The following is a 24,972-nucleotide window of genomic DNA, read 5'->3' as shown; positions in this document are numbered from 1 at the left end:
TCGCTTGTTCAAAGAGGCACAAGTCTCGAGTTGATGCAAGACAATACGAGGTATTTCAATCGTTTCATACGCCGTGCGGTGTGCTCCGGCTTTGTAGCACTAAGACAAGAGCAGACACTATCCTACCACAAAAGGCCAACCAGTGCAAGCAAGGCCTCGTTTCCTCTCTTTCCAACACCAACAACTACCGTGACTACTACCAATGCCAATGCCAATGCCAATGCCACTGTGCCACCAACCAACCCTTCCGCATTCCCAAAATCACTACGCACTTTTTTTGTTTTCAATCCATGCCAGCACACAGTCCGGCCCTGTCCCAACCCACCCACTGCCCTGTCCTATCCACCACCTTTACCTCCATCCAACACGCCTTCCACGACCAGCCGGTCGGAGCAGCTCACTAGCCCAAGCCCTGGGTAACCCAACTTGCTGAAGTAATGACATACGGAAAGCAGTTTTGGTCAAAACTGCGGCTCGCTAAAATTGTCTGGGTGTCGTAATCGCATGATACAGTAATGGAATATGTATATAAGAGGCGCCTTGTTCTCCCCCCCTGAAAGAAACGGGTATTCAGGTATTGTTGTTGTTGTTGTTGTTCTCGATGTTATTGTTGTTGTCTTGGTGGTAGACGTTATGCTGTCTCGCGTCGTAGGTATACTATATGAGGTCGCAGTAAGGAAATCATGAAATGAACGCTCGCTACGCTTCTCTCATTCCGTTTCGCTCCCGTCGTCTTCAGTGTCGTTCAACTCGCCATACAACGCCTTGTACCGTGCCAGCTCCGCCATCTGCTTGGCAACCTGGTCAAGGATGTCACTCATGGGACCTCGCATGTCCTCAAGTTGTTGCAGTGGAGCGCTGCCGAAGGCAATGTGACGAAGCGACAAACTCGTCACGCATGTCTGTCAATCGGTTAGCCAAGAACCTTCACAAAACAAGTACTGCCTCTGGACTTACCTCTATTCTGCTCACTTGATGCTCCATGAAGTTGAGCAGGAATCGTTCCGTGACCTCACCTCCTCGGTGTTTCATTCTCTCCAACAACTCTGTTTCGGGTGGCTGTAAGCCCTGGCCAGATACATTTTCTAGAGAGCTGCACAGCATCTCCAGCCGCAAGCTGACACGCCACAAAGCCCAGATTGATTCCGTGTCGAAAGCCAACTCGCTGCCTGCCTGGAGAATGGCGGGTTTGTCGACCTCAGTCCGTTGTTCGTGTTGTTGATGATGCTCGATACGGCCTGCGAGTGCATGCGGGTACAAGGAGTATACGACTTCTGGGTTCTCGAGGCCTTTGAGCTTCTTCTCACCCATTTCCTTGACCTCAAAGCCCTGGGAGCTGAGGGAGCGCAGGTCTTTTCGAATTGCCGAACCCATCTGGTCGTCATCAAAGGTATCTTCGGATCCAGTCGACCCGTTTCTGTCTGTGTCCTGATAGTTCTCCAGACAGCGCTGAATCTCTGAAATGAAATCAGAGGAAACGGTGATTTGTCCACCGTCAGCAACGGACGAGATACGAGAAGCTTTGTTGACCATCGGGCCAAAGTAATCCATACGTCTCGTGACAGGGTCCATCTCACTGACCGCTTCACCAAAGTGAATGCCCATACGTACGGAAAGACCCTTGAAGATCAGGGCATTGTCCTTGTCGTAAAGTGCCTGGCAGGACACGGAGTTGATAACTTCGGAAGGCCAATTGACATCCAGCAACGACATCTGAACGGCAAAACACCAGAGAAGCGCAGACGTGGCTGTCGGGAATGACACCATGAAAGCATCTCCTTCAGTCTTCACTTCGTATCCACCAATTCTTCGCAGCTGCCGACGCATGACCTCGTTATGCAGCTTGATTGCAGATCTCATGGCAGCGGGGTACATCTCCCATAGAGTAGTTGAGTTCTTGATATCAGTGAAGGCGATGGAGACGTTGCCTGTCGGGGCTGGAATCTCAGCCTCAAGACGTTGTAGACTTGAGTCGAGAACGTCGGCCTTGTTCCTCTTGCCTCTGCGCATGGGCTGCTGAAGATCTTCCGGTACGCCCGAGGGGTACAGAGACATACTCTGACCACGATGAAGCCTTGACCGTTCAACCCGCCTCTTAAGGTCGGCAACGCTCATCATCATGACCATGATCTTGTTGGTGGCGCCATAGGCAATGGCCAAATCGCGAAGCTTTTGCGATGCTCTCATCAAGTCACCGCGCTCCTGCCTTGCAAAGTCAACCACCAGAGCGGGATCCAGGTACTCCCAGAACTCTCTGGTGGCAATCAGAATTATGTCGTCCTGCTCGCGGATCGTGAAGTTGCTGACGTAGGGAGCGGCTTGCACCGCTGGCATCAGGTCTACGTATCCGAAGGCCCTGGAAACCTCGAGCAGGTCGTTCAATCTGCCGTTGCGCGAGACCCAGCCACCAGCCTCACGAATCCGTTGGCGCTCGCTTGGTTCTGCTGGGTCGTGCTTTCGCGTAAGGATCTTGTGAGAGCCATCGGTCTGAATCAGCATGGCTTGCGCATCGCCCACATTGGCGACATAAAGCTCAGTGTTTTGAAGATAGACCACAGTGGCAACACCACCAGAGTTGAGGTCCTCCTTGCTCAACACGACTGGCGTTGCAGAGCCTCTATGCGTCTTTTGCGAGCGCTCTTCGGTGTGTTGGATGGCGATGGTGACGAGGTCCTTGTTGAGAGACAAAAAAGCCCGCCTCAGGGCATCCGCTGGTGTCTCGTTGAGACGCGTCTTGAGACCCTTTAACTCCATGCCAAAGATGTGGCCAAAGTTCTCGTGCAGATACTTTGCAATCTTGGAGCCTCCACTGGAGAGAGCCTGCCCGTCAAACAAGCCAAGCAAAGTCTCGGTCTCTGTGGAGTTGTATCGAGGCACCACGAGATCGATGGTGGACAAATGCTCATTCTTGCCCAGCGTGTCGGCCATACCATAGGGGAGATGGCCGGCAAGAGAACCAGACGTTCGCACGCGGCGATCCTCACTCTGATCGGGAATCGTGGGCTGTGTGAGGGTGACATCCATGAGACCCAAAACCCTCAGGTTCGAAAGCCTGTTAAAGTCTGCGAGCGATTCCCGGTTTGTCGCCGTCGGACCAACAGTGGTCTGTTTGATCTCCAAACGCTTGTTGCCCGAAAGATTGAGGTATCTGAGGTTGGGGTTGAGGTTCCAGTTCCAGTCGTAAGGAACGTTTGAAATGTTGTATTTCAAGGAGTTGCTACCACAGTCCAAGACCGCAAGCTTCTTAGCCCTGGATATGTCGGCCGGTAGGTTGGTGAACTTATTCCCGTTGATATGCAGCACCTGCAGCAGACTGGCATCTTCAAGATCATCAGCCGGTAATGTCGTCAACTCGTTACCAGAAAGGTAAAGTTCCACCATCTGGGGCCAACTCTTGATCGATCTTTGTGGCATGTCGTTGATATAGTTCCACGACAAGTTGAGGACGCGTAGCTCGTTAAGCATCGTAATCTGGTCAAATACTTCGTCGTCAAGCTTATTCTCAGCCAAGTACAGGTTGCGCAGAGACCCGGCAAAAGTCGTGTAGAGTCTCGACGACAGGCTAGAGTCTTTCCTTGCGGTCGCAGACGGCGGGAGCGGTGGCACGGTGCCGGCCGATGTGGACCTAGACACCACCGACGTCTTGCGGCCACCCTTACCATAGACTGACACGACAGAACTCTTCCTGTCACCACCGCCTGGTACAGGCGACGGCCCAACGCTCAGCAACGTTGATGATGAGTTCTGGCTCGGTCTCCTGGACGGATCCGGTGATTCTTCCAAGGGAGATTGGGCAATGCGCTCCATCGGGTTGGCCTTGTTCACGGCAGCTGGCGTCTGTGCTTCTTCGCCTGATGGCCGTGGTTGTCTGGAGCCTGGCTTGGGGAAGTTCTCCAAAATATTGGAAGATGCGTTGAGAGTCTCGAGCTTGTTGGCCCACCACAGCTCCATTGGCAATTTCCTGATGTTGTTCCTGCGCACGTCCAACACTCTCAGCTCTGTGAGACATCCTATTGATGGTGGAAGTTCTGCGACGTTATTGTTGGCAATGCTGAAGTGTTCCAGCTTGCTGAGATTGCCGATGAGGGGCGGCAGGGAAACAAAGTAGTTCTTGTCCAGGACAAGACGCTCGAGGTTCAACATCATGTTGAACGTCTCGTCGATACTCGCAAGCTGGCAGTGAGACAGATTGAGCATCTTCAATGTGAGAACTGGCTCGTTGATCTCGAACTTGGTAATTGGGTTAGAGTTCAATTTCAAACTCCGTATCCTGTCGAAGCTGCCGATGAACTGTGAAATGCTGTTGTGGTCTGCAGAGAGAATCTCCAGCTTGGGAAGCAATGAAATGATATCGATGCTCGTAATGGCGTTGTACTTGATGTCCAACTCCCGAAGGCCCTGCAGCTCGCTGAAAGTGTCGGGTAGCGCATTTGACAGCCTGTTGTTGGTCATGACAAACTTTTCCAAGTTTCTCAGTCTTCCAATCTCGTTAGGTAGACTGCTTATCGAGTTGAAGCTCAAGTCCAGCTCGACGAGAGTCTCCACCTGGCAAAGGAACAGTGGGAACTTGTCCAAAAAGTTGGACGAGATATTGAGGTTCCGCAGAGCCCTGTAAGCGCCAAAATACGGCGGGAGTGCCTTGAGGCGGTTATTGGCTATGTTGAGCTTGAGTATGCCCTGCAGACCGTTCAGCTCAGCGTGGTCCAGCTGTTCCAGTCGATTGTTCGACACATCGAGGTACGTCAGCTTTGCCGCCTTGCCCAAACTGGGGGGTAATCTTCGTGCTTCGTTGTTGTTGAACTTGATGTCTCTCAGGTTTTGACACGACTGAATGAAGTCGCGAGGGAGATCCAGTGAGAGGTTACGTGAGAGGTTGAGCGATATGATCTCCGAGGCTTTTGAATAGAGCGAAATCGGGATGGTGATGAGATTGCGGCCAGCAAGGTCGACATGATTGAACTTTTGTATCCGTCCAAGTCCGAGATCATTTGTGACGGAGTGGAAATCGCTCTCTCTGGACGAGAGGAACATGAACCGGCACAGATAGCTATTGTCCTCCCGACCAACGTCTTCGATTCGGTCCCGCTCCTCGTAACCGATTTGTTGCAGTAGTCGCTTCTGCATCAAGAGTGGGCGCTCGGGGGCTGCGAGCACCCGGACCAAGTCATGCTTCTTAAGAATGATGTGGTAATTCTCCAGCCCGTCCGTAGCGTAAGTCTTCTTGATAAGCTGTGATATAACATCGGTAACGCTCGCATCGAGAGCCATGGACAAAGTCGCAAACGTCCCGTCGGATCTGAAGATTCGGATGCAGTAAGGTGTCATCTTCTCGTCGGGCCGAGGCGGACTGCCAATATCGTCAATGTCTGGCGCCTGGTACGTGGTGTCCTCTGTATTACGACGCACAGCCCAGCTGTCCGGCGCGTTCCAAGAACCATTCGGTCCAAGGACGGCATCGGTCTTCGCGGGCACTGGGGGTGGTTGTTCGACTTTTTCGGAATCGCCAATGCTGGAGAAGACACCGCTGTCCATGGGAGTCAAGGGTTGGGGCTTCGTAAGGATACCGTCCATATCACTGAGGTTGGTGTCCAAGTGAATTCCTCCAAGCGATCCGAGATTGTTGTTCGCTCCAGGCTGCCTATCGGTCGGTCCAATCTGCTCATCCGGCTCCATAGTCCGTTGTTGCCGGCCTTTGCTCTTGGAAAACGGGAATCTGTTGTTGAACGTCTGGTTTCGTTGGTTGTACGCAGCTAGTCGAGGGTCCTGGTCAGAACCAGGCTCGGTGCCTGAGAAGGCGAGCGGGAAAGTTGAGGGCGACAGCTCGGGTCTAGCGAATTCGGGACGAGATGGTTTGGTGGCCAGCGACCGAGTCGAACCGGGCAGGTCGCGTAATCTAGACGTTCCGTCATCTTTGTCCTTGTTCCGCCGTAGACGGTGCAATAAGTTCCTCTTGGAATGATGCTGCGGCTGTTGCTGTTGTTGCTGCTGGCCGCTGGGCGACGTGGAGCCGTCGACGGTGCCATGTCTCGAACTGAAGTAGCCGCCGCTCGGGGTCGGGCTTTGAGCGCGGGATCGATTGGAGCCGTACATGACTGTCGCTGCTGAGCCGCCGCGCTCTCTCGGGTTTTGTTGAACTTGCAAGCTGGCCTGCGAATCTTCCCTGCTTACAGTCGGTCGCAGGGCCCTGCCATCATCAATGCTCCTGTTGTGTCGATGGTGGTGGCCAGGGAGATGCACGATTGAATGGCCGGAGCGGCTGGATGAGGAGGTCTTTGGTGGATTTTGCGGGTTGTTGGGATTTTCGTTGTTCATGTAACGTTCGCGGTCGGGGCCGCTCAAAATGTCTCTGACTGGGGCTTCGCCGAACCTGGCAATATCCTTGAAGCACATTTAGCAGTCTTGACTCGACACAGAGACGCGGGTGGAAGAAGGGGTAATAAGAGATAAGATAAGGCGATGGGTTGATGCGGCGCAATTCCCGTATGCGAAATAGCGGCGCCAAGGGTGCGGATGTGCGGAATGCGGATGGGGATTGAAAAGAGGAGGGATGTTCGCAACGAAATCAATCGTGGAGAGTGGGATCAACAACAATGTAGGAAATAGCGTCTGCTCCGTAGGTACTCACATCAGCCTCCTGGTAGAGGAATGGCACGACTTCAGGAGCCGGTACTGGGGTTCTTGGTCTTGACGAGGAAGGCGAAGCTTCTCTGTCCCGTGCATGGTCTGTCGCGTTGGAGTAGTTGCGATCTCTCGTAGGGCGGCTGTGGCTATAGGAACGCGAGCGGTCCCTGCCAGAACTCGAGTGCAAGCTGCTCTCGGAACCGTCTCGTCCAGGAAACTCCTCCCCAAAGAAACCCTGTAGTTTTTGTAATCCACCTCTTCGAATGCTCGTCTTGGAGCCCTGACTGCTCAAGGTGGTTATGCTAGCCAGAGAAGGCCTTCGTTCGTCTCCAAAGTATGCTACATCTGGCGAATCTTGGCTGCCAGAGGATTGAGGCGCAAGGCGATTTGTAGGGGCACGAAAGCCAGGCGAGAGCTGTGAGACGACGGAGAGGTTATCGCTTGAGTCGTTGTAAAAAGTAGTATTGAGCTGGCTCTGAGGCGTGGATGCGGTGGCACCGCCGTTGGATGGCGACATCCAGGGAGCTATCTGGGAATTTGACGAGGGAGTGGCGGTGGGAGGGTTATGTTGGATGGAGGGCAGACGGCCGCCAGAAGTCTCTAGGACGGCCAGGTCTCTTCGGTAGTTGGCGAAGTCGCTCAGACGGTGATCGCGATAGGACGAGGCATTGGACTTTGTTGTTCCTGGTGACAAAGCTCCGCGCGGCGCAGAGGCAAAAGTGGAAGAGGTGGGCGGGTCGGCTGGGCTCAAATCACTGATGAAAGACCTAGACGGGAGGGCGGAACGCAATGACCAGTCAGTTATGGGTGCATTCGTCAATCAAAGAAGAGGAACACGGAGGAAAAATGGAGGAGTAAGTTGTTAGTTCTGGTGGGAGAATGAGTATGTCTTGGGTGCTTGGCTTGAGAAGCTGTAACTGGGCTGGACTGGAGGGGATCGAAAACAGCAGATAGCTCCACCATTGAAGCGACGACGACAAAGCTTGCCTGGGGCCGGGGCGGAGGAGGAGGAGGCGATGGGGACGGGGGGACGGACGGGGAGGGGTGAGGTAAGGCAGGCCGCAGGGCAGGGCAGAGCAGAGGCGGGGAACGTACGAGGTACGATGAAAGTGCGGATGAGGCTTGTTGGTTCAGGGTCGCCGGGCTGCTGGCTTGTTGCTGGAACTTTGGAGGGGAGAAAGTTGGGAACAGCGCCAGCCAAAGGTATAACAAAATGGGTATTGGACCCGTACGAAGTAAGGTATCCGTAGTGTGCACAAGAGGGGGTTGGAGGGGAAGGGGACAAGACAAGACAAGACAAGAGAGATGTTGCAATGCAATGCGCACACCAAGGCAATACGGGCAAAGTAGCAGACTGGAATCAGCCCAGTACCTAGCAGCATCTAGCAAGCACGACCGCAAGCTGGCGACACCGCAGTCCTCAGTCCTCAGCGGCGAATAGTACCGGTGCGAATAGTTGAGAACTTCAGAAAGTCCTTGGGCCTATTCCGTTCCATAGACACTATTCGTACACCAGCTGTGTCTCGACTGGGGCTGGGACTGGGTTTCGGGACGCCGCCGCGGCACGCAGGGAAAAAGCTGCGGGACGACAACCTGAACCAACGAGTGGCAGGGAACAGCGGCCACGGGCAGCAGAGACGAGAGAGAGAGACAGACAGACAGGAGGGGGACCAGGAAAGAGAGTGAGCGCCAGGACCACCTCACGACTCAAACAACCCACTTTGCGGCTCGCGGCTTGCCCACGCAATACCTGGGTGGGAGGCGCAATGAGTGTGTGTGTGTGTATGGAATCAAGGTGTGAACCCCGGCGTCGGAGTTGAGAGCTGAGTGGTCTCACTCTCACTCTCATTTCTCACTCCCACTCTCACTCTGTTTTCCTCTGTGAGTCCGTCTCCTTTGGGGGCATGGTACTGTCCACAAGGTAAAAGAAGTGGGATGGGAATTGTGTTTTGTGTGTGTGCGTGAGTGCTTGATGATCGATTGATCGACTAGGGGTTATGGGGAACGGACCGGGACAGGCACACAGGGCCAAACATTAGGAAGAACATGACACTCACTTGTCTGCGAGGGATCCATTGCTATTGCCAATGCCAGTGCCGGCGCCAGTGCCATTGCCCTCCGTCTTGAGGCGCATGGACGACTTGCGCGATGCTGGGACGGGGTTGCTGGAGGGTCTCACGGTGGCCGATGATCGGGTGCTGTCGGTACTGGTGCTCGTGAGAGAGCTGAAGCGGGAGCCGGCCTCATTCCTCGTCATTGTCGCCAGGCCGTCGCGAGAGGGCGCAGAGCCATGTCATTCCCGAGAAACAAGGTTGAGAAAAACAGAGGGGACCGGCACACAGCACGGCACGCTATTGCTGGTGGACACAGTACCTACTCCGTCTCCGTAGGCGGGTACGGAATAGGATACGTACGTTAAACGCGTGATGGACGAAAGCGTGAGTTGTGGGCACTGGGCGGTATCCGTAAGTTGGGCCTAGCGGGCACGCGGGTAATCGACGACGAGGGTGGAGTGGGCAGTAATCGTAATCGATATTTGCGAGTGGGTTTTACGAATGCCCGTGGTGTACTCCGTAGATGAGGTGTGTGGAACAGAACGGCGGCGGCGAATGTGTTTGCGACTTTTGCGCACTTTCAGTTTTCGATGGAGGAAGTAAGCAAGCGATCCGGCGAGACGAGAAGCGGGGAGGGCTGGCGTCGTGGTTGACGATCCGGTTCTAGTGTATGTACGGATAGGATATTCGTACGATGGCAAGGTAGAAGGACAGGCACGAAAACAGCTCGAGGGCGACAAACTCCAGAGTCCAAGAGAGGGGTCGAGGCCGTTCTGAGAATGAGGTGGGCTGACAGAGACAGAGGCTCCGAGTAAGGTATGTAGAGATGGATACGACTAGATCATGCTTGTGGCGGCTAGATGGAATGGAAAAGGAATTGGAACAGCGACAGGACAGGAGGTATGTATTGGCGTCAAAAGGAGGCTGTCTTTGCAGTCCGGTCGCATCTGCTGATGTCAGTTGTGGTGCAAAGAGGCGAAGAAGAATGAAGCTGCGTGACAGCGAGAATAGCGAGGTAATGTAAGGTGGTAAGGTAGGGCCGAAAGGTGAGAGGTAACTGCTGCTGCTGCTTTTGCTGTCACTGGTGTGTGCAAGTGTAGGTATGCAGGCAATGAAAGTATGAGGTACTCGGGCAGTCTTGTACGACGGACGAATGAGAGCTCCATGCAATGGGTGAGGTAAGGTGCCTGAAGGTGAGGTGAGTGAGAGGTGAGAAGGTACTGATCAGGTAGCTTGACTCAATGGATACCTACTGAGGTGAGTTGCGTGTTGTGCAGACTGCAGAGTGCTGGTGTACGGAATATGTGGTGGCGTGCAGCGTGTGGTGCGGGCGGCAGTAGGTACCTATCCCCCGCGCTCTGTGTTGGCGGTGCTGGGTTCCAATGGACTAGTGGAAGAAGATGCCCTCGATGCGAGGCTTTGCTGTTCGTTATGGATGTATACCTTTCCTCACAATTCACCAAGTCATGTTGCAGTCATTTGTTTCTGCATTTTTGCAACTATAAATTGTAAGGCATGTATTCCCAAAGTAGTGCTTACTACACTAAAGATACTTTGCAGAATAATCAGTCGTGCCTGCCTCGAATTGCAAGATACCCTGGATAAAGCATGTTCCCATGTACATACTTACACACATGGAAGGTTCCAAAGGTCCCAAGGTACCTCTCCACGATGTCGAAGGTAAGGTAGGTAGGTGCCAAGTCAGGGAAGGTGGGTGGCTCCTTACTTGACCTTTGGGTAAGGCGAGGGAGGCACCGAGTGACCAATGGTCTGTTCCCGTCCCATTTCAATCCCAATGCCTTCCGTCCGTACAACCCCAATGTGACAATACCATGTACAACCGTGACGTCCATCAGAAATATCGTCGTTCAATCAGGTCTTTGAATGCAACTTGTGTGTCCCTATCCCGTATTCTCACTATAGGGTATGAGGGCCGTGTTTGAAAGAAGCACCAACATTTCATGTTTCAATCCCAGGAAACCCTGTCACCGCCAGCTTAGACACAAAACCTCAATTTAGTGTGCCTGTCTTGACGCAATACGGAGTCCTTCGTATAAGGTAATGTGGGAGGTGCCTCGACGCCTACCTTACATACCTACACAGAAGAGTACCTTACCTTACTTCACTAGCAGGTGGATGTGGGCTTTTCCGGGGATTAGACCCGCTCCAGGACTCGCTTCCGTCGCTCTGCCGGAGCGTAGCGCGCTGAGGTGCGGTTGAGTGGGCGAGCAGTGAAAGTGGGTAAGTAGTTAGCCGGGCTAGCTTCCAAGTACCTGAGTACGGATACCTACGAATAGACTTGCCAAAGTCTCAGAAATGGACCACCAGGAGTGCCGCTCAGACCGGGAAGCCTACCTATCCAAGTGAAAGAGCATCAGGAGCTTCGTACTTCCGTATGTCTTTCCCTCGGGTCCGTTAGACTCCAAGAGGCGTCTCTTTGCGCCTACACATCCTTGCATTCAGGTTCATCGTTGCTTTACGGAGCACTCTGTACCCTGCGCCTAAAGCACCCTCTTTCTCTCTGCCTGTGCCTCTGTGGGCACAAGTGTATTCGCTGTTTCTTTACGGAGTGAAAATGAACGCACAAGGTAGCGACAGGCTGGATGCTTCAGAGATATCCAACAAGTCCATATCGATACCTACCTATGCTTCCATCACACGTTCAGAAAGGTACCTTGTACCAACCATAAGTATGTTGCCGATGCACCAAGGCATACATGATTTTTTCTTCTTCTTCTGAGTCCTGAAAATTCTGCCCAGCAGAGCTTTGGTTGCCCTTGTTTCGAGGGGAATCAAAGTGTTTGGTTCCCCGATACTTAGCGCGGTGGATGTGAGTGACAATATCTTCATTTTAGCGTCTGAGGTTCCGTGAAGTGTTGGTGAGATGCTGAGGTACTGGGAAGGTGGGGTAGCAGGTAGGAACATGCTCACGGACCATCTGCACAAGATGTCGGGTAGATGGTAGTGGGCAGGGCAGGGATGGCACCTGATCTGGTAGGGGTGGGCGATGGGTAATTCCATGATTGGGGTTTCCAACTGTGAGTGGCTGACATGTTTGGGGGGAAAGATGGAAGGTCCTCACCCACATCATGAAGTACCTTAGGTACCTAGGTAGGTACGGACCACCGTACCTCCTCCTTCTGGGCTAGTCTGTTTGTATCTCTTAATCCGTAGTGCGTCTGCACACCTCAGGGCAAGTGCTAAGCGATGCTATCTCGGGACTTGCCATCTCCCGCTAATCATCTGCGACATCTCAAGTATCGTCCTATCGTCCGTTCGCATTCCACCCAACATCGCACTGCGTACACCAAGAGATGAGAGACGAGAAACGAGAAACGAGAAACGACAGCACATCTCAACATCAATCGTCCACCCGTCCACTCGCCCCCATCCACCTCGCAAGGAACGGACTTGCGATTAGCAACGCCAGAGCTGAACAGAGGTCAGTGTCACCGTCCAAGGTACGGGCTGGCAGGGGAACAGACCACAGATTCTCAAAGAGTAATACGACTCTGACACTCGCTGCCCAATGTCATTTCCGATATTCTTCTTCCTCAGACCAGAGACCAGAGGCCAGTCACTGCACTACACTACGGTCTCTACGGGTAGGTCAGACCTTAGACCAGACCTCCTTCTCTCTCATCTCAACATGGACTCATGGGCTCATGAACCTCCGAGCACATGTATACGAAGTCAAACGGGGTACGAAGCACAGGAACGAAACAGAGGCTTTCTTTCACCTTAGTCAGTTAATGTCTTCCCTCTGCTTGTTCAAACCCCGACCTCAGTCTCACTTCATCTTGGCACAGCGCGGCACGCAAGGTCCAGCTTCAGAACTCCATCTCTGCGCGGTTGCTGAAGCGGCTGCTGTTGCGTCACCGTTTAGTGACTATTATTGCTTGCTCGTTGTCGCATCGTGGGGTCCCATTGCTCCATTAGACAAGTTCCCAGCTTTGGTTGGGCATCTTTGCCTCTTTTTTTTATTCTACCTACCTACCTAACTACCTACCTACCTACACCAAAGTACCTCACTTGTCACCCATGTTGTATGTCCATTCCTGCAGTAGACTATCCATCATCGTGTTATGCATCTGCCTTATACTCCGACTACGGCATTGGTTCCGATCCATGTCGTGATACCTCGCGGCTGTCCTTCCGCGATTCATTCCCAACTCCGGCCAAGCGCCCGTCGCTGTGGGATCCGTCCAAGTTGCGAGATGACTGTCACAAACGAAGCCTCACTCACGGACATGGCTCATCTGCCAATTGGATGACAGAGTGACGACCTTGTTGCTAGCTTTTTCTGTCAATATCAAATCTAAATTCCTCAAAGTTCCAACCATGGCCCCTGGCAACTCTTGTCATTCCACGGACGCAGTTCCGTTACCTTGCGGCTGGTTTAGGTTGCCTACCTTGCCTTACTGCACCTCGCCCACCCATGCAGCCACCACCCACCCACAACCATTCCCGAGTCGTTGAGCTCGCATATGAATAAACATTCACAGCGCATCTCATACTCACCCACACAACACCCACACGCATACGCAAACGCACACATGTCAGCCATGCAGCAGCCCGCGGGGCAACGCATAGGGCAGACACACCGCTGTTCACCAGCAGGGCAAGCCAGCTCAGACGCTCGTCTCATCCTGTATCCCTACTTCCTACGCCTCCACGGCCTTCAACGCTGCCGTACGAGTGTCCCGCGTCCCCTAGTGCTCTAGGGTTCCCCTTCTTCGCTCTCTTCCATTGTCTCCTCATCTGCCCCCTCTCCGCTGCCTGACCCTGCTCCCCCGTCCAAGCAAGCAACCTCACACATGATATCGAGCGAGCAACCTCCCTGCTTAGCCACATGTCTTTTACCACTCTACTTGTTCTACGCAGCAACTCTGCTCATCTACCAAGGCTATACTTCTCAGTGGCTCCCAACCGTCGTTCACGACACTAACCGTCCAGGCGTGCAAGGCCCAAACTCTATTCTCCCATCACCACCTCCAAGCGTCAATATGGCCTGATACTGACATCTTATTTGGCAGTTCGATCTCTGCACCAAGCTGCGGCTACAGCTATCTCAAACCATGACTTCTCAGTCACCCTACCCAAAGCAAAATTCATCGCTTTCGCTACTTGCCTCTTACCTTGTCGCCTGTTGCCAAAGACGGTCCATTTCAACCAGTTCTACAACGAAACTCCAGTCTCCCACTCTCCGACGCCACATGTCTTGCCTATGAACAAGAAGGACTGTCGCCAGACGGCGATCAATGCGCCCTCTGGAGGGCCCTTGTTTCGTTGCTTTCGGGCCTCTCAGGACCACTTCGCCTCTCTCTTGCCTGGTCATCCATGCACGTCTTACCGTTCCTGCGTTACCATGCACACCAAAAACAGCCCGTACCTAGAGAAGCCGCGTCTGCAACCTCATTCTTATCCCCAGTATGTACACCTCTGACACGGGTTAACACTCCGGAGGTCGCCGCCATCAAAGCCGCCCCAATCTCATGATTCTAGTTGTCTGGATCATACGAGATATGCGAAGCAACAACCATAATGAAACAACAATATCGACGTCGACATCAAGACCATCATCATCACTGGGTGCGTTGGAGACATCACCGTGATCGTATGTATTGCCTGCCACGATATGACTATGATAATCAAGCGATTACTTTACACCGGTCGACCTCTACCCGACATGTACAGCTGAGCTGTTGGCCAAGGCACGTCAAGCTGCCCTCTAGTCAAGAGTCTACAGTTCCAGGAGCAACTCGTTGCGAATGGCAAAAAAGGCCGATGTGGCTTTCGTAGGTTTTACCTTTCCGTCCTCAGAGTACCTTATACCCCAAGGCCTACCCTCCCTGTTGGACGATTCGCGAGCCGCAACGACGACAGGAAGATCGACAACCTTCTTGGGCCTAGATCTGAACTCATCAGTTGGCATAACATGCTTGGGAGCCTGGTCGACTAGTCTAATCCTACGAGCTACAGTTCCTAACACGCCATACGAAGTTTCATCGACAAGTCGAAGCACCGGCCAGAGGATGCATTGTTACACCCTCCATGGTCCCTGAAGATCTCTGTGGTCTCCCGAGTCAAGACACTGGCCTAAGGGTTGCAACTGTCCATTGTTTCTGAAGTATCTCTCATTCCCGTCTGGACAATGTTGCCTTCGGAGCAGCTTTCCGGTCATCCCATCCCATCGTTTGGCAACCACCACTTTGGAGCACAAGCTCGTAAACTGAAGCGGAGGCGGCATGTTTGTTCGGCCGCATCTGGCCAATTCGCCACATCTTAATTGACTCGAGAGCATTGTCCACAGCTTCTAGAAGGTAGTTCCTCTGAACAAATGGTTATCACGACGGTCCCGTGAAACGGCCTCGAGCGAGCAAAACAGCGAGGCCAACGCTCCATCACGTGGGGCCTGGACGCGGCCGCGCATGGGTCGAGCTGGTAATAAGATGGTGTTTTGTTCTTTTTTGTACCGAACTTCTCGTTCTATGTCCCCAGATATGGTTATGCCCAGTAATTAAAATCCACGCCACCCAAAAGGACGTAACAGAAACACAAAACTTCCAGAAAAAAAAACACGCCATTCTCTAATCTTGTCTTGCCGGGTCCAGTTTGACCTCTCCCACAATGGCATCGACCTCGGCCATGATCTCGGGCGTCAGCTTCTCCAGAACCTTCAATGCGCCTACATTCTCGACGATTTGCTCCGGCCGTGAGGCTCCGGTGATCACGGAGGTAACGTTGGGGTTCTTGAGGCACCACGCCAGGGCCAGCTGTGACTGCGTCGCGCCGAGCTTCTCCGCAATACCCTAATCACACACACACATATCCCGGTCAGTCATCGCTCTTTCGTGCCGAGTCGCGAGTGTTGCCGACGGCGCCAGCGACGGACGCGCGGGGGAGTACCAAACAACAGCGATAACAATAGGAAACTCACCTTGAGCTTGACGACATTCTGAATCAGTGCCTTCCACTCGTCGTTACCGTACCACTCCTTGTTGGCCCAGTTGACAAACTTATCGCCCTTGCCCTCCGCGAACCGGCTCCCGGCCGGCGGCGCGTCGGGGTTGTCGTTGTACTTTCCGCTCAGCAGGCCCATCTTGATGGGGCTGAAGACGGTCAGGCCGAGGCCGAAGCGCTGGTACAGCCGCTGGAACTCGTACTCGACTTTCCGGCGCTCGAGGATGTTGTACTGCGGCTGCTCGACGACGGGCGCGATCATCTTGAGGTCTTTGGCGATGCCGCAGGCCTCGGCGATCTCGTCGGCGCTCCACTCCGAGGTGCCCCAGTACATGGCGTAGCCCTTGTCGATGACGTGGTTGAAGGCGCGGACCGTCTCCTCCATGGGGGTCAGGCGGTCCGGTCGGTGGGCGTAGACGATGTCGACGTACTCGAGGTCGAGGCGCTTGAGGGAGGCGCGGAGGCCTTCGATGATGTGTTTGCGGGAGAGGCCGTGGTTGTTGACGAGGACTTCGCCGTTGGCGCCGCCCCAGTTGAGCTAGAAGTGCGCACAATCGGTCAGGGAGTCTTGCTCCGACTGTGCTGTTCGCTGCTACTGCGGACTTTGAGGGCCAGGAACTCACCTTTGTTGTGACAACAATGTCGTTACGGTTCCAGTTGAACTTCTTGATGGCCTGGCCCATGATGATCTCCGAGTTTCCGCCCGCATAGCTGTTTGGAGAGGTCCGTGATTAGCTACTTCGCCTCCTCTTCACCCGGCTGGAGTCGCACGGTATTTACACGGGAGAAAGTTGTGGGAAAACTCACCTCTCAGCCGTATCGAAAAAGTTGACGCCAAGGTCGTAAGCCTGCTTCATACACGCAAACGTCTGTTCTGCAGTGCATCGTAACCGTCAGTGACGCTGCCAAAAACACCCAAGTCTCGCAGAAGATTCGCTCGAGTCTCCCGTCCCGTACATACCATTCTCAACGTGACCGCCGAACCTGTTGTGTTCACCAAAGTCAGCACGAAGGTCCTACAAAGCATTTTGCAAAATTTGCGTGAGGATAACGGAGTGGGAGAAACGTACGTCAACCAACCGCCCAAACCCAGCACCGAGACGTGAAGTCCCGAGTTGCCCAGGCGGCGGTACTGCATGCCCGTCTTTCTAGGCTCTTCCCACGCCATTGCGTCTTGTTCTATTCGGTCTGTCGGGTTGGTGATTAGGGGTAATCTAGGTATCTCGGCGTCAGGCGTGATCTCTCGAAGCGTAGGGAAGTGGTAAGTATGCAAAAAGAGGATGTTAGATGGTATGTTTACATTCACTCTCATCTACTCCTTTTTTTTTCTCTGTGTCCGTTACACTGCCTGCTAATGATTTTACCCCTCCGTCTTCGCTCTCACGCAACAATGGTAAAGCTCCAAAAGAGCTTGTGCCCCGCACCCCTCCTCCCTCTCTGCGGAGATATTATCGGAAAGTGATGTTTCTTTTTTTACCCCTCCAAAAACCACCCCCACCACTTCATGCTAGCAGCTAAAGTAGTGGGAATCTAATTGGCATTGACCAATGGCCCACCTCGCGGCGGCGCGATGCGGCTGGCTGCAGCTGGGCAAAGGACCAAACTGCATGTTGGTCCCCGAAGGATTACCATCATGCATATCCCATAAGTAAGTAGGTACATACATATAAAAGGATCGCGCCAGGGCCAACAACCAGAGGGGGAGTTATCTAGGCACTCAGGTAGGCTGGCTTTCCGTACTTCTCGCGGCCGAAAGCCGGATCGGTAGATAAGGATGTACTACGCGCGCTTGGGGGACTCAATAGCTGTTTTGGCTTATGGCGCTTCTCTGTTAGTCTCTGAGGTGTCTGACGTGGAGGCTGCACCGCGGTAAGCATCGAGATGTCCGCTTGAATGACTGCTGAAAAGAGCATGTTGTACCACCGTCTTCATCGCTAGAGGAGTTGGAGGCGGTTGTGGCAGTCTGACAAGGCCAGCCCGGCTTCACCGCTTTGTTCTTACTAGCAGTTCAAAACCCTACCTTCTACAAACTAGCAGTTTCGTTACCGTCATATGACCCAGGCAGGTAGCCTGCGATCATTTTACGCCACGGTCTATCGTCCTCAGCATCAAGGGAAGCTTTCCTACCAACGTTTCCCGTGTTATTCACGTCACCGGTGCGGGACCTCAGCCCGGCTCCGGACTCCGCATCTCGAAAGACGAGACCGTGGTATGTATAACTCAGATTCTCACTGAGAGTCTGAGCAGAGGTTTGCTGGAAAGGGTGCGAGCTTTCGTTGTTATGTTGATATTTTGATACTCGAAGCATTTGAGCATCCATAGAAAAACGTCGAAGCCTGACAAGAGTCTACCTACTACTACTGAACTAGTCCAGCTAATCCTCATTTTATCACAAGAATATTTCGGTATGACAAAGCCATTTAACCACCATTCGATGTATTTCGAAGCACTGGATATGGTGTTCATGAGCCGTCAGTGTTGCCATTTCATGCCACTTACAAGGTAGAAAAACATGAGCAATGATTCAAAGCACTCCTCGTCCTACAAATTATCGGCGTAATGTTCGTCAACTACAAGATGTTGGACTTTACGAAGCTTCCGTAAGCCCGGCCCATTCTCACCAAGATTCCAAGGCTCCGGATCCCGAATGAACCCCTGTAGAATCGGTGGACCCGGCAAAAATCTCGGGGACGGGATCGGGGGATGCTCGTGTGGACGGTGGGCCAGCACCGCCGGCGGGGCACTGGGTAACACACACATCCATCCACTTGGGAGGAACCCAGCACCACCACACCACACCTCTTTGCTCTCAACGCAGGCGCAGTTACACAATGGGAGGGTTGATCTTCTCAACCTGCAACACGACACAACGTAATGGCATTCATGCAAACTGCTTCTTGGACATCTCTCGCGCGTCTGCGGCTGTACCTGCTTGAGAGATCATCATACTCTTACATGTTTTCTTGTTTCTTTAATAGTACCTAACGTAAGGTCTGCTTGATACCTATGTACCCAAACATGTACATCCGTCGCCCCTATATGTAAGTATAAGTTGAGATACCTGCAAACAGAGCGGAACCTCCGCAACTTTACTGTGTAGAGCATGTAGCCCAGCCCTTGGGGCAGCCAAAAAGTTACCCCGCATGACGAAGACGGGTTCGATGGAGGGGCAGCTGCTGCATTCAACCTCCGATTCGGGGGAGACCCGACGGGGAAGTGAGAGAGTCTCTCGTCATTCGTCCCTTTCTCGCTCGCTTTTCTCGCTCGAATTCTCCCGCGGTCCCCAAGTGTCGGGTCGGTAATTATCAACCCATTCCCCACGCGAACCCACGGTAAGAGGGATCCCGAGTACCTGAAAGTTGGCTGCAACAACCCGCCGATCATCTCTTCCTTGCTACCTTACCAAGTACAACCAGCCCACGCGCCGTCTTTTTGTGTCTCGTGTTTGGCTGAACATTGGCCTTTCCGCCTTACTCAGCTTCGTGCAAGCCAACGCTTTCCCATCTCCAAATTCTTCCAATTGGTCACCACGACCAGTCTTTACTCGCAGAAACTCTTTGCAAAGCACTCCTCCCCCGCCAACGGACCAAGCTCCTATTACCAAACAGCTAACCACCCCCCCGCTCTCTGACCGGAGAGCCTGAACTCTGAATCTCAAAGGAGCTTCCTCTCTCTCTTGTCTTTGCAGCTCTTTCAAATTCTATAAGACGTAGACCTCTTTGTCTGTTTATTTCCAGACGCTGTCCGTATCTCAAATCAACTGCTGTATTGCGTGTATTCTAAAACAGCTACGCAAACGACCCCGAACCGGCATTACAGCTTTCTACTCTCGAAAGCTTCGAATTATCTGCCAATTCCACAATCCTTCTCACCGCAAATCCTACAATATACACAGATTTCCGCCCACAATGGCACGCTACGTCGTCGCGGAGAGCGCGGGCGGCCAACCCCCCAAGAGACAGCTCCGCAAGTGGTGGAAAGAGAGCTCCGTATACCAAGTCTACCCGGCCTCGTTCCAAGACTCGACCGGCTCGGGCGTGGGCGACCTCAAGGGCATCATCGACCGCGTCGACCACTTCAAGTCCCTCGGCGTCGACATCGTGTGGTTGTGCCCCATCTTTGAGAGTCCCCAGATCGACATGGTGAGTTTTCTGGCAGGCAGTACTCCCAAAGACATTCATGACTTACCAAGCGGACGTCTACTAGGGCTACGACATTAGCAACTACAAAAAGATCCACGAGCCCTACGGCACCGTCGCCGACGTCGACACCCTCAAGGACAAGCTCCACGAGCGCGGCATGAAGCTCGTCCTCGACCTCGTCGTCAACCACACCAGCGACCAGCACGAGTGGTTCAAGCAGTCGCGCAGCTCAAAGGACAGCCCCTATCGCGACTGGTACATCTGGCGCAAGCCAAAGTACGACGCCCAGGGCAACCGCCAGCCTCCCAACAACTGGGCCTCCCATTTCCAGGGTCAGTTCTCTCAGGTCCTCCAATACTTCCCCAGGGCTCCTGTGCCTCCTGGAAAGCTTGTTGAAACCGCCTAATAAACGATGACGGGAAGCTCGACTGACATCGGACGTCTACATACAGGCAGCGCGTGGGAATACGACGAAGCAACAGACGAATACTACCTCCGCCTCTTCGCCCGCGAGCAACCCGACCTCAACTGGGAGAACCCCAAAGTCCGCGCCGCCGTCCACGACATCATGCGCTTCTGGCTCGACAAGGGCGCCGACGGCTTCCGCCTCGACGTCATCAACTTCGTCAGCAAGCCCCAGGACTTCCCCGACTCCAAGCAAGAGGTCCTGCCCGGTTCCGAGCTCTACTCGGCCGGGCCCAGGCTGCACGAGTACCTCAAGGAGCTGGGCGCCATCCTGCACGAGTACGACGCCTTCAGCGTCGGGGAGATGCCCTGCGTGAGGGACTTGAACGAGGTGATCAAGAGCGTGAATGGCGATCGCGGGGAGCTGAGCATGATTTTCCATTTTGAATTGTATGATGCAACCTCTTTTACCCCTTTCCCCCCTTATTTTGTTTTTCCACCATCAGCAGTGTAACTAACAAGCATCTCCTCCCCCCTTTCCAGCGTCGACATCGACATCGGCCCCCACGGCAAATTCTCCGCCAAAGAATGGGACCTCGCAGAGCTCAAGGGCATCGCAAACAAGTGGCAGCGCTTCATGTACGACCACGACGGCTGGAACGCGCTGTACCTCGAGAACCACGACCAGCCGCGCTCCGTCAGCCGCTTCGCAAATGACGCGCCGCAGCACCGCGTCGACAGCGCAAAAGTCGTGGCCATGTTCCAGGCCCTCCAGGCCGGAACACCGTTCGTCTACCAGGGCCAGGAGATTGGCATGGTCAACGTGCCCAAGGAGTGGCCGATGGAGGAGTACAAGGACATTGACTGTCTGAACCACTGGAAGTGAGTAACGCCGTCACAGATCCTTGGTTGTGAAATTCTCGGTTTGAAAACACTACGAGAATTCTGCGATGCTAACAACCCCCCCCTCAACCAGCTTGCACAAGGACTCCAAAGATAAGGAATACCTCAAATTCCTCAAATCCCAATACCAGAAGAAATCCCGCGACAACGCCCGCACACCAATGCAGTGGACCGCCGCCCCCAACGCAGGCTTCACGACACCCCAGGCAACCCCGTGGATGACGGTGCACCCGAACCACACGGAAATCAACGTCGCCGTGCAGGTCTCGGACCCGGCCTCCGTCTTCAACTTCTGGAAGATGGTCCTCGCGACGCGCAAGCGGTACCTCGACATCTTTGTCTACGGCGACTTCGCGCTCGTGGACGAGAAGAACGAGAAGATCCTGGCGTACGCAAGGCGGGCCGAGGACGGCGCCGTGGCGGTCGTGGCGTGTAACTTTTCGAGCGAGAGGGTCAGTTGGGAAGGACTGAAGGCGGAGAGCGTCAAGGAGGTGCTGGTTTCCAACGGCGGCAAGACGGTGGAGGATTTCAGTGGGGGTAAGGTCGAGTTTGGACCGTACGAGGGAGCGGTCGTGCTTCTGGCCTAGGTTCTTGATTCTTGGAAGCGGTTGGGTATAAAAACTAAATTATAGAATGTAGACAAAAATCTGGAGTACTACTTTTGCGTTTTCCTTATCCAGATGTCTTTGTGCCTTTTTGGGACTGTTAATCATTATGTTACGGCTTTTGATCTGGTGGATAGTCAGAGATAGATCCAGGTGATGGAGAGGCCAAATGAGGATGATGGCTTACCTAGATATTTGGAAACCACGCTCTTGATTCTATCATTTGACGTCTGAACGCCAGAGTCTGTGCTTCAGTCTTGGCCAAGAAGTTGGCATTTGTGTCACTTCAAGTCGAGTGCTTGCCCATGCGTACCATCAACTCTTACGGCTCTAAACGATTTCTTTTGACCCACAAGGATCCTCAACGGCCACAAATCGTGAAGCGGCCCAGAATGGTAGTCTACTACTCATAAGACCTCTGCAAATTGGCCGAAGACTGCGTCGGGCTGTGGAACACGCCCGGATTCCCCTGCACCGACGCCATCCAGTCGTCGTTGGCGACGTTGTCCCACAGAGCCCCATTGGCAAAGAGCATATCGAGCGTGCCGTTGGACTCGACGGTGTTGAAGGAGCCGTCAAAGTGCTGCAGCTGATCAATCAGGTCGTGGGGGGCGCCGGAGCCCATCTGGCCGGTGGACTGATCCCAGACGGGAGTTCTGCCGATGCCCTGTCGCTGAGGTGAGAGTGGTACTGTGTTGCCGTTGGTCATGCCCTGCGCAGAGGTACCATCTTTATCAAACATTGGTGAAAAGTTGGAGTGAGATGGTTGTCCATAGGTCTGAGATACGCCATTGATGGGTGCAAACATGTCTGCCTGGCCGTTCGCCGCCGCCGCTGCAGCAGCAGCATGATTCCCGTCATCCCGCCACTGGTCGTCGTCGACTTCCTGGATCCTCGACGTCGGGCTTCTGTTCATGATCAGCAGCGGGCCATCCTGGACCTCGGCTATGCGGGCGCAGAGCATCTCCAAGAGGGCTTTATTGCCGCCGCGACACGAGGCGAGAACCCTTTGCAGCTGGAGGAGGATGTCTCTCGGGCCGTCGGTGGAAGTACGAGGAAGACGAAAGTTGTTCGCCACGGCATCCGTCACTGCGCTGGCAATCTCGTAGATTTTGAACTCCTAGTAGTCAAATTAGTAAAGCGGAATACGATATATACATATATGTATATTTGTCCGATATGGGGCCTTACGATTCCGGGGCCATGGGCTTCAATGGCTGTGCTGGGAAGTTGTGAAATCAACTGGAGAAACTCCTTGGCGATCTGGATGGGGTGCGATAACGAGGTGACGGTGTTATTGTTGCCGTTAGAAGACCAAGCGCGGCCGTGGTTCATAGTGACTTTCCACAGCACGGCCTGCATCCATTGACGCGTCACAACGATATCAGCTCGCTGGACATCGTTGCTCGCGTCAGAGTCCAGGGGAATTTGCTGAAGCTTCTGCTGCACAACATCGAGACACGCTCTACTAGCCGTTTGAAGGCCGTCTGCCATGGACCACAGGGCGTCCTCATCGTCCGAATTCTGGAGAATGTCAAAGGCGCCGCTTTGGTCGAATATCCAGAAGAGGTCGGCCAGCTTTTTAAACGCAGGTAGAATGTGGCCCTCATCCTCGCCAACCCCTGAACCGTCCAGTGACGGAAACCGAGTGTTAGACTTGAGAGCCACGGGCAACTTGTGAAGCATGGCCACGCCTCTGCCCTTCTCGTCAGAAAGCAGCTCGATGCAGAATCTTCAGGGGTAGAACAAACCTTTCCGTGACAAATAGTAGCCAAAGTGTCCTCCTCCGCATCTGCTGCTCCGCCAAGGGCAGAGCCACGTACGACGACTCCTTGTGCAATCCCATGATTTGAGCAATGGTAATAGCCTCTCGGAGGTAGAGAAGCGACTTAGCCCCTCCGGGCTGCTGATTCTCGTGATAGACGTGGAGGAAGAAGGACGTCCTCAGCCAGTTGAGGTTCATGGGCGGGCCTCCCTCGCGTTCCTGGAGCACCATTCTCGACCGCTGGCACTCGGCCTCCATCGAACCTGCCGTCGCCGGGTCGTCGTTGTCAGTCGTGGCCAGCTTGAGCTGAGCAATGGTGGCAGCTCCCACGGCGTTGGCCAAGACGTATGATTCGAGGTCGTCAGCGTCGCGGGACAGTGAGGCCATGATGTCTTCGACTGCAATAATGGGCCACACGGGGAAGAGACGCAGGCGGTAGATACACAACCTCAAAACCAGTGATGCGCTGGGCGTCCTTTGCGGCTGAAGAGCATTCTCTTGCCGGACGAGTCGTTGCCCACTCGCGGCGCTCCCAGTGGCTTCGGATGATCCTCCCTCGGAGGATGATGGGGACCGGGATGAGGACGGAACGCCCGAAGAGGCGGCGGCAACAGCCGGGGTCGAAGCGGAAGCCCCATCACCGGTAGGTGAGACGGAGGATGCAGAACCGGCGGTACCGGTGGTGCCAGCGGCGGCAGAAGCAGAAGCAGAAGCACCAGCAGCCGTAGCAGCAGCAGAGCCCTCCTTCTGGGCCTGGGCAATCTGGCGTATCGTCTTTGCCCTCAGGTTCCGTGGGCCCCTAGTGGCGGGGACCTTGTTGAAGGTGCATGATGTCCCGATGGCGACGCAGCCGTCACAGGGCGGGACCTCTGTGCATTTGATCTTGCGGATCTTGCAGGCGTCACAAGCTCTTTTGCCAATCTTGCGCGCGGATGACATTGTCTCCGCGAAAGAGACGGGAAAGAAGACGAAAAGAGGGGAGGGGGGAGAACAACGTCGGCCCTGCTACCCTACTCGTGCCGTGTCATGGCAGCTCGCACCTGCCGTGGACTGACTTTCTTTTTGGGGATTCGCCAGGTAATACGTCAAAGTTGTGGATGTATGCAAGCTGTGTGAGGCCGGATGTTGTGAAGTCTGTCACTTGCACCAGAAGAAACGGGTCCCCAGGTTCCCGGCTGGCTGGGCTTGACCAAGACTGTGTATCCGTAGTTCTTAGGGGCTTAAGTGGGTAAGCGAGGTGACAAGCACGTAAGGGTATGAGGTACGAGGATCAGACGATACTGGCATAATCTGAGTGGGAAAAAAAAACTGGTGTTCCTTGCTTGGTTCGAATCGAGCAGAGTAAAAGCTGTCACCGGCGCCTACACGTCTCGAGGTGACTGAGAGAGACACGGAAAGGTTGGACCAAGAAAAATGGGGATGAGAGAGCATCTGCGGACGTCTGAGATGCGCAGGGTGGAGTCGACGACCGATGGTGTGCTCGCCGCGCTAAGCCGATCAGGGGAGCTGTGGAC

The 24,972-nt window shown here is 54.0% G+C and overlaps 4 protein-coding genes across 4 annotated transcripts; 1 reads left to right on the top strand and 3 right to left on the bottom strand.

Annotated features, from left to right (window-relative positions):
• Window positions 1–49: 49 nt before the first annotated feature.
• Window positions 50–9,752, bottom strand: HER10_EVM0005890 (protein phosphatase 2C). The gene is made up of 4 exons (XM_035475492.1): window positions 8,679–9,752; window positions 6,626–7,388; window positions 958–6,378; window positions 50–902 (listed from the first exon to the last, which is right to left on the bottom strand). The coding sequence occupies exons 1-4, from the start codon at window positions 8,876–8,878 to the stop codon at window positions 711–713; spliced, it is 6,576 nt and encodes a 2,191-aa protein (XP_035334980.1). The 5' UTR covers window positions 8,879–9,752; the 3' UTR covers window positions 50–710.
• Window positions 9,753–13,132: 3,380 nt separating this feature from the next.
• HER10_EVM0002270 (voltage-dependent potassium channel beta subunit) lies at window positions 13,133–17,106 on the bottom strand. Its single transcript, XM_035471990.1, has 6 exons — window positions 16,709–17,106; window positions 16,600–16,622; window positions 16,446–16,512; window positions 16,262–16,349; window positions 15,616–16,176; window positions 13,133–15,487 (listed from the first exon to the last, which is right to left on the bottom strand). Exons 1-6 carry the CDS (start codon window positions 16,948–16,950, stop codon window positions 15,266–15,268), a joined length of 1,203 nt encoding a protein of 400 aa, XP_035334706.1. The 5' UTR covers window positions 16,951–17,106; the 3' UTR covers window positions 13,133–15,265.
• A 2,440-nt stretch (window positions 17,107–19,546) lies between these two features.
• Window positions 19,547–21,675, top strand: HER10_EVM0012969 (alpha amylase; the record flags this gene model as incomplete). Its single annotated transcript, XM_035482343.1, has 5 exons — window positions 19,547–19,780; window positions 19,845–20,116; window positions 20,237–20,635; window positions 20,729–21,067; window positions 21,162–21,675. The coding sequence occupies 5 exons, from the start codon at window positions 19,547–19,549 to the stop codon at window positions 21,673–21,675; spliced, it is 1,758 nt and encodes a 585-aa protein (XP_035335503.1).
• Window positions 21,676–22,096: 421 nt separating this feature from the next.
• Window positions 22,097–24,826, bottom strand: HER10_EVM0006601 (fungal specific transcription factor; the record flags this gene model as incomplete). The annotated part of the gene is made up of 3 exons (XM_035476182.1): window positions 23,445–24,826; window positions 22,885–23,389; window positions 22,097–22,813 (listed from the first exon to the last, which is right to left on the bottom strand). The coding sequence occupies exons 1-3, from the start codon at window positions 24,395–24,397 to the stop codon at window positions 22,097–22,099; spliced, it is 2,175 nt and encodes a 724-aa protein (XP_035335025.1). The 5' UTR covers window positions 24,398–24,826.
• Between the last annotated feature and the right edge of the window lie 146 nt (window positions 24,827–24,972).

This window comes from Colletotrichum scovillei (assembly GCF_011075155.1).
Source record: "Colletotrichum scovillei strain TJNH1 chromosome Unknown Contig00004, whole genome shotgun sequence".
Lineage (NCBI taxonomy): Eukaryota > Fungi > Ascomycota > Sordariomycetes > Glomerellales > Glomerellaceae > Colletotrichum > Colletotrichum scovillei.
This window is presented reverse-complemented; position numbering and strand designations above follow the sequence as displayed.

Coding starts and splice junctions, on each gene's coding strand:
- HER10_EVM0005890 (XM_035475492.1), bottom strand. CDS start 8,878: ATGACGAGGAATGAGGCCGGCTCCCGCTTCAGCTCTCTCACGAGCACC. Junction 7,389..8,678: donor AATGGATCCCTCGCAGACAA/GTGAGTGTCATG, acceptor CCTCCCGTCTAG/GTCTTTCATCAGTGATTTGA. Junction 6,379..6,625: donor TCCTCTACCAGGAGGCTGAT/GTGAGTACCTAC, acceptor ATGTGCTTCAAG/GATATTGCCAGGTTCGGCGA.
- HER10_EVM0002270 (XM_035471990.1), bottom strand. CDS start 16,950: ATGAGAGTGAATGTAAACATACCATCTAACATCCTCTTTTTGCATACT. Junction 16,177..16,261: donor ACATTGTTGTCACAACAAAG/GTGAGTTCCTGG, acceptor GCGCACTTCTAG/CTCAACTGGGGCGGCGCCAA. Junction 15,488..15,615: donor AGAATGTCGTCAAGCTCAAG/GTGAGTTTCCTA, acceptor GTGTGTGATTAG/GGTATTGCGGAGAAGCTCGG.